We start from the raw sequence: 11,983 nt of genomic DNA, 5'->3' as shown, positions 1-11,983 counted from the left end.
TTTTTTTTGGATTTTTAAAGATCAAAAGTTCAAGAGTATTTAATGTACACAGTGTTCTTCAACACCACCACTTTTTTCCAAATTAAAGGTTAGATTAGGTAGTTTTTCGTTTAACTACCCTGGCATTGCTCCAGCATTCACCTGCTGTATATCTGACAGATTCTCACGCGGTACAAGCTCTAATCAAACAGGCATCTGGCACCATCCACACTCAACTGCCCTGCGCAGGTTCCTGTGGAGCAAAGGTTTAAACAGTCAAACTAATGGGAGGCAGGGCAATGACACACACACGCAAGTACTGTAGTATTTATTCCACCCATTGCATGTCCCTTCATACCACAATGTTATAAGCCAAATGATAACCATCCTGTGCTGTTGCAACGCTGCTTTGCTGATGTCACAGACTGCCTCATGTTACAACTTAGTAACTCTTTAACAGATGCATGGTCCAAGATGTTATACAGCTATTAAATGTTTGTCCAATAGCACTGACAAATACATAAATCACAGTGCACAATATCCAGAACTGTTGCTTGCATCGAGTCCTTTTTTCAACGCTCTATGCTGAATGTGTACCAAGAAACCACAAAGAAAAACCAGGGGAGCAGGTGTGATTTATTTGTGAATAGTTTCAACAACATCAAAAAGTGGACTAAGGGTAAGAGCACTGGTGGTGGATGTAGCTCGGGGGGGGGGTCCCACCTCTGCTGCCGGCCCCAGAGATCAACCCTCCTTTCTTCACATAAGACTACTTTTGAAAAAAAAACTGCTTTGGCATAAAGGTTGATTCCCTTCAAACACCGATGTTTTGATTGAAAAGTGCTGGTGTCTCCCGGTTCATTCCCTGGATGCCTCTGTGATCATTTCATCTACACGGTATGACTCAACAACACTCATCACGTCAGGAGAGTGTGTGGGGTACAGTTTACTGTCAAACAAAACTATAAACAATTTATGCTCCTGGAATAAGAAGCAATCCTGGAAGGCCAACGGGGAACATGCCCAAATCTCTTTAACATTCTGGTACATAAGTTACGTTGTGTCACCACAGTCAACACAGTGGGCAAAATCACTAGTAGCTGACTTTTCCACAGACAAAGGTGCCAGTGATGGAGAATTCAAACCAAGGTAAGGAGGAACAGTGGCTCAGTTAATAGCAAAAACATGATTCAGAAGTCTACTGAATTTGTCAGATTCAACATGACTGTACTTTTTTTTTTTGCCATAACTGTCTTCATATCTCATGACTGTGGCTGCAAATGAAAATGTTCAGTACTTCTGGTTACTTCCATCCCCTAAAAGCAATGAAAGCCTCATATGATACTCATATGACCCAACACTGGCACTTTGTTGTTAAAAAGCCTTTACTGGTGCATATCAAAGGAGGGTTACGGGGTACAGGCACGTTTTCCCCAGGACATATGACCCATGCTAGTGTTACACACTCTACAACAAGTTACAGGTGATAAACAACAAGACATTCTCCCTTTTCACATCCCAGCAGAGGCTGGAGGACTGAGGGCGGTGGAGTGATGAGGTCACAGGAAGCGGATTCCAGCTCCAAACTGGACACCGTCACATATCCTAGACGAGGGGAGCAGAAAGAAGGGAGGGATTACAGTCAGAGAATTCCTTATATATCACAGTGTATGTAGCGCTTTAAGGTTGTTGTTTTTTTTTTTAAGATTTAATGAATGATCCACTGATTCAATAGCGCAATCCCATAACACAGTGATCCATGTATTTTGATGAAAAATAGAGTAGATAGAGTTTTACACATGGCAGCCAACATGTATTTTACATTGCAGTGTCCTTTCTGATGTGATCGTCTTTTTTTGTGAAGGTTTGTTAAAAAAAACACACAAAAAAACGACATGGATGAGCATTAGTCCTGTAATATCTAGGAGTGTCAGTGTTTTCTGTGTCCACCTGTCTCCACTCTGAACTCCCATGGGCACACAGTAGTTGAGCTCCAGTCTGGCGATGTTCCCAAGCCGCAGCACGATGCCCGCTCCGTACGACCAGCGAATACACTCAGCTAGCTTCTGAAGGTGCGCCCGGGGACCATCGCCTACACACATAACACCCAACATGTTTACAACCCTGCCTGATACAAGTTCTCCTAATCAAGCTCCTCAATCATATAACACATTGAAAAAGACATTTGAATATCATTGTGTTGTTAAATATCATTAATATTTCAGAATCGCACTAATGAGCTCTTTGACTAACTAAAATAAAAATCAAGATAAAAATGCACTTTAACAAATTCTGTGTCTAATCTGAATGAGGGAAAATGTATCATTTCTGTACGTTATATATTTTTTAAGCATAGTGTACTTTATAAGTTTGTGTTTCATCTTTTCTATTTGATGTCACAGAACTATGAAAGTTAGATTTTTGCCAGTCCGCTGGTGTTAACTTCTTTTTAACATCGCAGGTATTTTGTGCATTAATCACTTCAGTCCACCCACCATAGTTGAGGTTGCAGAGGTTGCCTGCATTGAGAAAGAAATGTGTTCTGAAAAGGTCTCCGAAGCCGCCCTTGCCTGGTCTGAAGGGCAGTGGAGTGTAGAGGTGCAGACCACCCGCCCAGTACGCCTCTCCACCCAGATAGTCACCTGGAACACACACATTATTAGATTGTATTAGAGACAAGCTGCTCTGCTGCACCCCTTAATGAGACACATACACATTTTTATGTAATAGCAAGTCTTCTGTGCAGCGGTTCTTGTTATACTCTGCTGCAGCTCCTCATGTACTTCTGTTCATTTATATAACTCTTTTTCCTCGGGCAGACAATTCATGCTGGTGTCGGGTTCGGGCTTAAAAACCCACGGGTCGGGTTGTAATTTTCAGGCCCGTGAAGAACTCTAGATCTGATTTAGGAAGCTTGAAATTTGGATTTTCTTTCTTAAAAAAGAAAAAAGGTTGACAACAAATCAAGTAACTGTTGTAACTGTACTTGTGGGAATTCAAATTATCTGCACTGTTTACTGTGGAAAGAGTTTCTATGAAATTTGACCAGTTTTTACCTTCACTCTGTGGCCCGATGCTGTACATCCCAAACCCTCGCACGCTAGTGGGACCTCCAAGATAGAACCTGGACAAAATACACAACTACCATTGAACCATCCACTCCAGGTTGGATCAGTTCACACAGAGTTTCTTAATGATAACTTTGATTATCATAGAAGCAACTGCTCAAATTAGATTAGATTCTAAATCACTATAACATTTTGAGAGCAACGGATTCAAAAAATTTGTTCACAGAGATGCTATGTTGAGTTGTCATCCAGCAGCCACATGACAGCTCTTGCATAAATCACTTGTACCTGTCAGCGATGCAGGATGGTTGTCCTCCCAACGGATACAGCATCCCACCCCACAGAGAGGCAGACAAGACCTGAGAGGACACACAGAAAAATAATTGCTCTCTGCAACTGATGTAGTGCTGCTTTATTGTCCACCGGTGCTTCTTTAATGCAACTTAAGTTAATTTATGAACATCATGATGAAAACACTTATTTCTACAATTAGTTTTTGATAGCAAAGCTTGACAGGATGCTTACAGGATTCAAATAAATGTCCAAATGGCCAGTTTATATATAGTCTAAGAACAGTATATACCCTAAAACAACGTCCTAAAATATTTTATAGACAAATTCTAACAGGTCTGGATTTACTTATTTCTGTCTTACCGAGTCCCAGAAGAGCCGTCTGTTAAACTGCAGCTCAACATCTTCTTTCAAGAAGCTGGCATCGCCTCCTGTGTACCCGGCCAGTTCCTAAAGGGCAAACACACACCTCAGTTAACGCCTTTGTGAAACTGGATAAAACAGGAAAAATACAGCCACCTGTTTCAAGAGAGGGATGGATAAAATGTCTGTGTAGGTAAAGAAACATAAAAACATATTACCTGTATGTGTTAAAAGTTAACTGAGAAAAAAACTGTGAACTGTGTTGAGTTCAAAACATCAAGTGTCAGCAGGGAAGAATTTAAGACTATAGATTTGCTGTTTCTGTGTCATGTTACCCTGCCACAGTAAATTCCTGGGCCCACCTCGCGTGGTAAAGATCTTGATCAAGTTAGTACAAGCATTTGATTTGAAAGCTGGTAAAAAGTGCCAATATCTTTTTAATACTACTACTGTTCTATTTCTAAACAGAAATGTTTGCAGAGTTCATGGCAATGACCTGTTGACAGGCATTAAAAACGACTAGAACCACAGCCAGTCTGCTTGCTGATGGTTTTGTTTACTTATATATTGCTTATGTATGGAGGCATCAGTATAAAACTAAATCTTTTCATAAGCAGTTGAAAGTTCCTTGCATTTCGTTTGAGTAGGCCATTTATATGAACACACATGTAACATACCTGGTTGAGCCGGAGTAAAGTGCCTCTGTTGGGGAAAATGGCAGAATTCCTTGAATCGACTGACACAGTGTGCTGCAAATAAATAAAACATTGAATACTATTAAACTAACGCAAACAAAGATGTTTGATGACTTATAAACATTTCTGGAAAATTATATATATATAATATATATACACACACACACACACACACATACATATAAACATTATTTATTTTAAAAAAAAGTTTTCAGGAGATGACATTGTCTAAAACTAAAAATATATGACATGTTGGATGCACTCCAGGCCATACCGAGAGGGCAGATTTCAGCGAGTGTCCACTCTCTTCTCGCACGGCGAATGAAGCACTGCGTGCCAGACAGCCCAGCTCCCTCCATACACCCTCCCACTTCAAGGTGTGGTTGGTCACCCCGAGAGGAAACTGGGGGAGCACAAGAGGATGGAGAACTTCACTTCAAGCGTAAAGCCACCAGTTGCAGATAACAGGCTCAAATTCAAATGTTTGATTGCAATTTGGAGACAGAAACTTCTGTCATCCTCAAACTCAAACCGACTCTAGCTTTCTCTTCCTGAATACTCAAACTTTCAACTTCAATTTGCTTTATTGGCTTGTTAAAGTAAACTTATCATATATGTGGATGTCCAGTCTGACTTTATATATACAGTGAAGTCAAGAAGCTCCATATATGTTTATTTCAGGCATACGGCGATTTGTTTTTGTTTTTTTTATATTCAACTCAAATGACTTTAAATTTTTTTTTAAAAATATGGAAGAAACAAATGTAAACTTATGTAAACAAATGTAAACTTATAATACATGTAAGAAGTAGAATATAAAGCTAAACTGCTGAATAAATTAAATTTCTTTTTATTATAAATAAATATGCGATAAAAACAAAACAAAACAAAACAAAAAAACTACACACAGCCTCTTACATTGACTTCTGCAGACATGCCTCTGTCCGTCTCTTTTAAGGAGCTCCATGGGAACTGTCCAGTGACTTTGTACAAGTTGAGGGTGAGGCTGAAAAAGAGGACAGCAGGGGTGGAAAAATGGAACCAACAGACTATAACTGTCTTGTTGGTGCAATCAAGCTGGTATCACAGATTTTACGTTACTTGCCTTCAAAGCATTGAATGCACTCTATATATTTAGGATATTTGCACCTCATTGAATGCACCATCAACAGACTATTCAAAGACTTCCCTGCATTCAGTAGTAATAATCTGTTGTGTATCTAAAAGACAAAACAATTAGAAGCACGATTACGGTTGTTTTTAATCAAGCAAAAGCAGATGAACTAAGACAGGAGGCCCTCCGAAGAAACACTACACAAACAGTAACGGGTGTAATTGTTTGAGATTTGATTAATTAATCTCTGTTGACAATAAGGAAATCTGAACTGCAGCAGCAGGTCCTCCCAGCGGACAGTGTGACAGACGGGTTTAGGGTCTGTGTCATGGACATACTTGCGTTCAAAGTGTCCGGGCTGGGGCTTAAAGAAGGACAGGCCATATGACGTCTCCTTGGTCCCATAGGAGAACTGGAAGGTGAGCTTCTCAGCTCGCCCCAACATGTTGGGCAACTTCAGACCCAGCACCTGTAAGACAGGACGCACACTGTGTTCGCTGATAACCAATCACTTCTGCGATCATTTAAGTACACTAGCATGAGCGTCGGCACGAGCTGATGTTATCAACTTATTAACAACAACTGATGATGATTTGATTCGGATCTGTTTTATTTTGGCAAATCTCATCTGCAAATCTAGCAAAAGACCACAATAAAAACATTCAAGCAAGTAATAATTCATCACTAATTCAGCACATAATCGCAGAAATGCAAATAACATATCCATACAAGCATTCATTTAACCTACATGCAATTCCACATCTACTTTGTGCCTATGTGTTACACGTATTTATATGGTTCAAGTTGATGAAGATGATGACATTTTTTCATGGCAGACATTTGACTTGTCATAGAAGTGAAGGAACAGATTAGTGACGGCTTCGCTCCATGGAAGTGTCCCAGTAACTAGTACCAGCATGCACAACCCCAACATCCATATGATAAACTAACTATTTGAAATACAGTCATTATTATTTAATCAGCTGGCCAGTTTGTTCCACCTAACAAGCCTAGTGACACTCTTTTAGCCAAGAGGGGCTCCAGAGGATGAGTGACCCTGACAGGAGCAGCAGAAGAGATCAGTCTGTCAGTGTGAAGAGTGTTTCTACAGCCCAAACAATGCTGAAAACAGACATTATTTGCCACAAACAGACATTTATATCTGCATGAGTTGACAGTTTGAGTCGAGCATAGTGAACGCAAACAACGAAGCCAACTGATCAGAGATCGAGTAGGGTGGATCTTAAGAGAACGAGTCTGCCTTCTGGAGCAGTGTGATTATTGCACCCTCTCCTGTTCAAACAGAGCAGTGCAATGACATGGAGAATGTGGAATGCATTAAATAACCAAGTGATACGGAGGCAGATGTTGCAGGTTTGATTCCCCTGGTCTGCATGTCGAGGTGTCCTTGGGCAAGATACTGAACCCCAAACTGCTCCTGATGTGTTGGCGAGCACCTTCCATGGCAGCCACCACCATCAGTGTATGAATTTATATATAGATTACTCTAGGTTGCTTTGGACGAAAACTGTCTGCTAAATGCCCTAAAATGTAAAAAAAAATTTAAACTAGAAATACATTAGGAAACCAAAGTATGTATAGGATCGAGTAGATGCAGTCATGCTCCAGCCCAAGCCTGCAATATGAAGGATAATGGGTTTGGCAAGAATGATATGTAAACGTCTCTCACCATGCTTCCTTCATTGTTGCCAACCATGGTGTTGTAGCTCCCTGTCAGCCTCTTTACCTCCGTCACCTCAAATGTTACATCAAGACCGTTGGGCAAAGCATCTGTGCCTAAGAAGGGAGAGCCAAACAGCGTGAAAAAGGATAGTTTCTGCATATTCATGCCTGCTAAGCACACAGCCATTATATTCAATAGAACAAAAACACCATGCAGTCACATTTCAGATGAGTTACCTTCAGACGTGTCAATAAGAACCTCCACATCTTTGAAGATTCCGAGGCGAAGCAACCTTTGTCTGGCAACGTGAGCTTTTTTCATCACCTGTAAACCAAGACAGAAAACACAGCTCTGAAATTAGCAACCCGTATTTACTAGACAACTTCAACAACTTCAAGCTGATGTGCCGCATAGTCAGAAATACATACATCAATGAGGTTTTTGGCGTGGAAAACGTCAGAGATTTCGTATCCAAGTAGATCCTCTTTAGTTCTTCCAAGACCCTGGATGTTGACATGTTGGACGACCACCTGTACTCAAAGATATTTTCCATGAGTTACTTAAAAATCACAATCACATATGGATGAGAACACATTCAAAACGTTTTTAGCAGAATTTTTTTTCTTCAGATGTCCTTAATTTTCCTTAGTCATGGTGAAAAGTGGGCTTGTTTGACTCACTCATTAGCCACTTCAGCAAACAAAGGTGACTGGTCAGACTTTGTTACATTGCATACTTGTATACAGGTGTCTTAAATACAGTCCTTCAGCTAATCTGCATAATGTGTACAGATTCCTGTAGAACTGAATCTAAACTGAAACACTCAAGGACTGCTAAAGCAAATTCTGTAACAACAGATATTAACAAATTGATGAACTGAGGCAAATGCAATTGCAATGCAGTAACTACTGGAGGAGACATGTGGTGTGCATCTCCTGCAGAGCATATCTATGCCAAAACATGGAATCTCTGTCCATCAGTCTGGTAGTTATCCACATATCTTGAGAACAATTTGTCCAGTAATTTCCAACTAGCTTTTGTCTAACTTCTGCAGGTCAGCAAAATGAAATCCTATTTTTTTACCATTTACACTGCCCAAAAAAAATGAGGGGAACACTCAATCAAGTCAATTAAACTTCAGGGTTACCAATCTGTCCATTTAGGAGGCACACAGGTGAATCAGATTCACCTGCTTTGGTGCAAATCAAAACAGGTGCAATGGAGAGGCAAAAACAAGACAAGCTCCCAAAAGGGAATGGGTTTGCATGTCGTGACCACAGATAGTTGTCCTCTCCTGATCCTTCCTCGCTGATTCTTCTCTAGTCTTTAATTCTGCCAGTGTTCTTGTCACTACTAGAAGCTAGAAGAAGAGCAGGACTGGCATCTGTTCCTTTTGAGCGAGGAGGAACAGGAGGAGCACTGCCAGAGTCCTGCAAAATGACCTCCAGCAGGCTACTGGTATACTTGTTTGCAACCACTTTTTCTGAGCAGTGTACATTCTCACCAATTTCTATCGCTAAAGCAGATCAGTCCGACTTAACTTTTTTTTTTTTTTTTTACTACACGTTTTTCCCAAATTTCAATATCTTATAGTTAACCACAATAAATTGCTAATTACTCACAAATAAATCTTCATAATCAAGATTCAAGTGACTCATTTCCCCAGAGTTCCATTCCTTAATCACCTTTTTATGTCTAACAATAATGTCTTCAGCACTCAAGTTAAATGTCATTCTTTTATATTTCAAGACAACATCATATAAGCAAACAAATCAATAACGGGAGACCAAGTTAATGTTCAAGCAATCATTTAAGTCCCTGCATAGAATCCTGTTCAGCAGAGCCCCTTTTCAGACAACAGGATCAGTGAAAACCCTGAGTATGTAAAGGGTGCAATGAGGGAAATTTTGGAATTTCCGTTCCAGAAAGAGAGACAACTTAAAATCTGGCTATGTTACTGCAGTAACTGAATTTAACCTGCTCGCTGGCAGTCCTCCCCTCCGGCTGAACTAGGGGCAGCTGACTGACACACCTTTCCATTTCCTCATTCATAGAGTCAATATGGAAACGCATATCTGAATATTATTTTGGAGAAGTCTGCGGATGTAGAAACATTGTATACTTTTTTCCTTTTCTGCTCAACAAGACCGCTTTTATGATCAGTCTCTCATCCATGTAAGTAGACAGACAGTGATCTGTGGACAATGTGGATTTATTAATTTCCATGTCCAGTCAATCATTAATCCTCAGCTCAGAACATCTGGTGTCCTATACAACACTGTAAACATTTAGGCAGCTCTTCCCCTGCCCTGAAACCTTTACTTTACTGAAACCTTTACGTTACTGTATAAATAAAATCAATCTGTATGAAGCTACTGACACACAAGACACTCATTAGTTGTTGATAAGGTGATTATGGTGCAGCAAAAAAGACTGTGAAGCTAGAAAAATGTAATTTAAAAGCAAGTATTTCAGCAATCAACTTTATATTAATAAATGTGAAAATACTGTCATTGTAATTACTCAGATTAAACCTTATCACATTTCCCAGTGTGACCACAAAGATCACTATTACTGGGGTAGAGGATATCTTGAAATGAAAGGGCCATACATACACTATGTAACTTCAGTTTCTTGCAGAATTAAGACCACTTTCTGGTAGCTATGTTTAATTACTAGGGCACAACTTCTTGACAAAAAGCCCATTTCGCTCACAGTCAGGATAAGTCTGACCATGTGCATGACTTCACTCATAGTGCAATATCGTCTTTTGCCCCGACAACAGTGATCTATTAGAAACATTTGTAAAAGTGGTATTAGGAATGAAGTTGGAAATTACTGTTTAGCAGGTTAACATTTCTAGTGGTTAAGAACGCATTTAGACACACTTGGTTTGGTTTATGGCCTCAAAGACATTGGCTAAATGCATGCTGGGAAACTCCACCCACTAACCCAAACGTGTGACGACATCTTATCGGTTTGTGTCTCATTTTCATCTTTAACTGCTACCACCTGAATTTCAGTAAAGCCTTTTTTAAAATAGGCTTTACATGTGTTCATATTTCTGTCTGCAATGGACTTTATTTTTCCATTGCCATTGTAAATCACAGTTTTGGAAACCTATTGATAACAGCTTCTTCCCTTCAGACACCCATGCAGTTGGCCCCGGCTGAATGTATTCAGACCTGATTGAACTTATTCTGATCCCATTTGGGGAGTGAAAATCCTGAATTTCCAACCTCAGGCTCAGTCAAACTCGGAGTTTAGATTTCAGATCAGAGTTAGTAAAGCCTTCTTTCTGAAACAGGGCTCAGAAGTTAAGTAAACCAGAGATTTCCAAGGTAATAATGAATAAATCATCTCAGGGGTAATTTTCTATATATTTTGAAGTAATTATTGTGGTAATTCAAGGGTAATTTCAAAGAAGTTGCTTGATAATTACCATCCACTTACCATGACATTCTAGACCTGTACAATGAAGTGTACTCACATCTTTGTTTTCGAGGATCTCCTGCTTGGCCTCCTGCACCACATCTGGAGTGTCCACCAAGTCATCAGGGTTGACGCCCAAATCCCGGCCATGCATCGGGAGAGGGTCCAAACTCTGCACCCAAAGAAGAACAATGCTTTAAAGGCGCTGCTGATACAACCTCATGCAAAGAAACTCAGCGGCCCTGAGATAAATCCTACTCACTCAATGACTGTGTCCACTGAGTTTGTAGTTTGTTTTATTTACAGGTGATAAAACAAAACTTCATAGTTAATCCTAGCAAAATCCAATCCAAAAACATAACAAAGAAGTATGAATGGCACTTGTTTGCTGTTGTCTGGAGGAGAAAGGGCAGCCCACGCAGTGGGTGGGGCTTTCAGAGAGGACACAGCCAGAGTCTGTTGTCCTACAACTAGTCAAAGTCACTGCACATGGTGACAGTTGACTTATTCATGTGGATGTATGCAAGATTCATAAGAAAATTCATATTAGCACAGGAGACCTTATGTGTATATTTTAGTGATGGGGTAAATACCTCAACCCCCTGACTATGATAGAGGAGGGACATGTTCTGAATTGAATGGGCCTACATGTTCTGGGCTAATGTTGGTAAAATGGCTCCTCGTGGTATTGTTTCATGTAAATACCATTTGAAAAGCACCATATACCTAAAACAGTAACATCGCCACGATGACTATGATGACTTTTGTCAAATACATATGTCCTAAACTTTAAAATGCCATTCAGTCTACATCGACGGCATTGTGGACATTTCAATTAGCCGACAGCAAAGTTACATGGTTTCATCACCTACAGCTCGCCGGTACACACTCATGTTCAGCCGTCAGTGTGCTTTACTGTTCGTCTTTATCTAACTGTGTGTAACAGTACACCGAGTACAAATACTGCCCAGTCTACAGCCTTCCTTCAGCATTGACTGGACAGGGAGGTCAGGGTCAAAAATCTGCAGAAAGGCCAGCTGTCAGGAAGAAATTGAGTTTACCTTAGCGTGGACAGTCCCCATGTTAACTATCCGCTACTATAATAGCCTCTTCGGTCGGGGACGGCTGCTCTGTGTACGGGAGAAAACTGATAAATGACAGCGGCTACTTTCTCCAGCACCAAACCCCCTTCAAGCGAGACGCCATGACAGTTGGTGAGATCTCGTGCTGCATTCAAGTACTCCTCGTAATGTACGTCAACCAAAGCTCTCATTGTTCGCAATCACGTTACGTATAAATTACTGCACATTTTAACGTTTTCCGTGTGAAAGCTGCCACACAGGAAAATGGGAATTGC

General features: G+C 40.4%; 1 protein-coding gene across 3 annotated transcripts; it reads right to left on the bottom strand.

Moving 5' to 3' along the window:
* Nucleotides 1-596: 596 nt before the first annotated feature.
* On the bottom strand, nt 597-11,860 carry samm50l (sorting and assembly machinery component 50 homolog, like). Of its 3 annotated transcripts, XM_037122248.1 has the most exons (15): nt 11,688-11,860; nt 10,685-10,798; nt 7,623-7,724; nt 7,431-7,518; nt 7,201-7,307; nt 5,849-5,979; nt 5,315-5,402; nt 4,671-4,799; nt 4,379-4,450; nt 3,702-3,788; nt 3,336-3,406; nt 3,036-3,103; nt 2,475-2,621; nt 1,930-2,071; nt 597-1,584 (listed from the first exon to the last, which is right to left on the bottom strand). In XM_037122248.1, the coding sequence occupies exons 1-15, from the start codon at nt 11,706-11,708 to the stop codon at nt 1,539-1,541; spliced, it is 1,413 nt and encodes a 470-aa protein (XP_036978143.1). In that variant the 5' UTR covers nt 11,709-11,860; the 3' UTR covers nt 597-1,538. The 3 variants fall into 3 exon arrangements, with proteins under 3 accessions (XP_036978143.1, XP_036978144.1, XP_036978145.1); XM_037122249.1 differs by lacking the exons at nt 10,685-10,798; nt 11,688-11,860 and adding an exon at nt 8,278-8,303; XM_037122250.1 differs by lacking the exons at nt 10,685-10,798; nt 11,688-11,860 and adding an exon at nt 7,875-8,025.
* Between the last annotated feature and the right edge of the window lie 123 nt (nt 11,861-11,983).

Source organism: Acanthopagrus latus, chromosome 14, assembly GCF_904848185.1.
Source record: "Acanthopagrus latus isolate v.2019 chromosome 14, fAcaLat1.1, whole genome shotgun sequence".
Lineage (NCBI taxonomy): Eukaryota > Metazoa > Chordata > Actinopteri > Spariformes > Sparidae > Acanthopagrus > Acanthopagrus latus.
The sequence above is the reverse complement of the archived record's forward strand: the minus strand, read 5'-3'. Positions and strand labels throughout refer to the sequence as shown.

Bases quoted from the DNA above. Each gene is read 5' to 3' on its own strand.
- samm50l (XM_037122248.1), bottom strand. From the start codon at position 11,708: ATGGGGACTGTCCACGCTAAG. The intron at 3,407-3,701 runs GTAAGACAGAAA...GTGTCCTCTCAG, and splicing joins GACGGCTCTTCTGGGACTCG to GTCTTGTCTGCCTCTCTGTG. The intron at 1,585-1,929 runs GTGGACACAGAA...CCCCTCGTCTAG, and splicing joins GGAGTTCAGAGTGGAGACAG to GATATGTGACGGTGTCCAGT.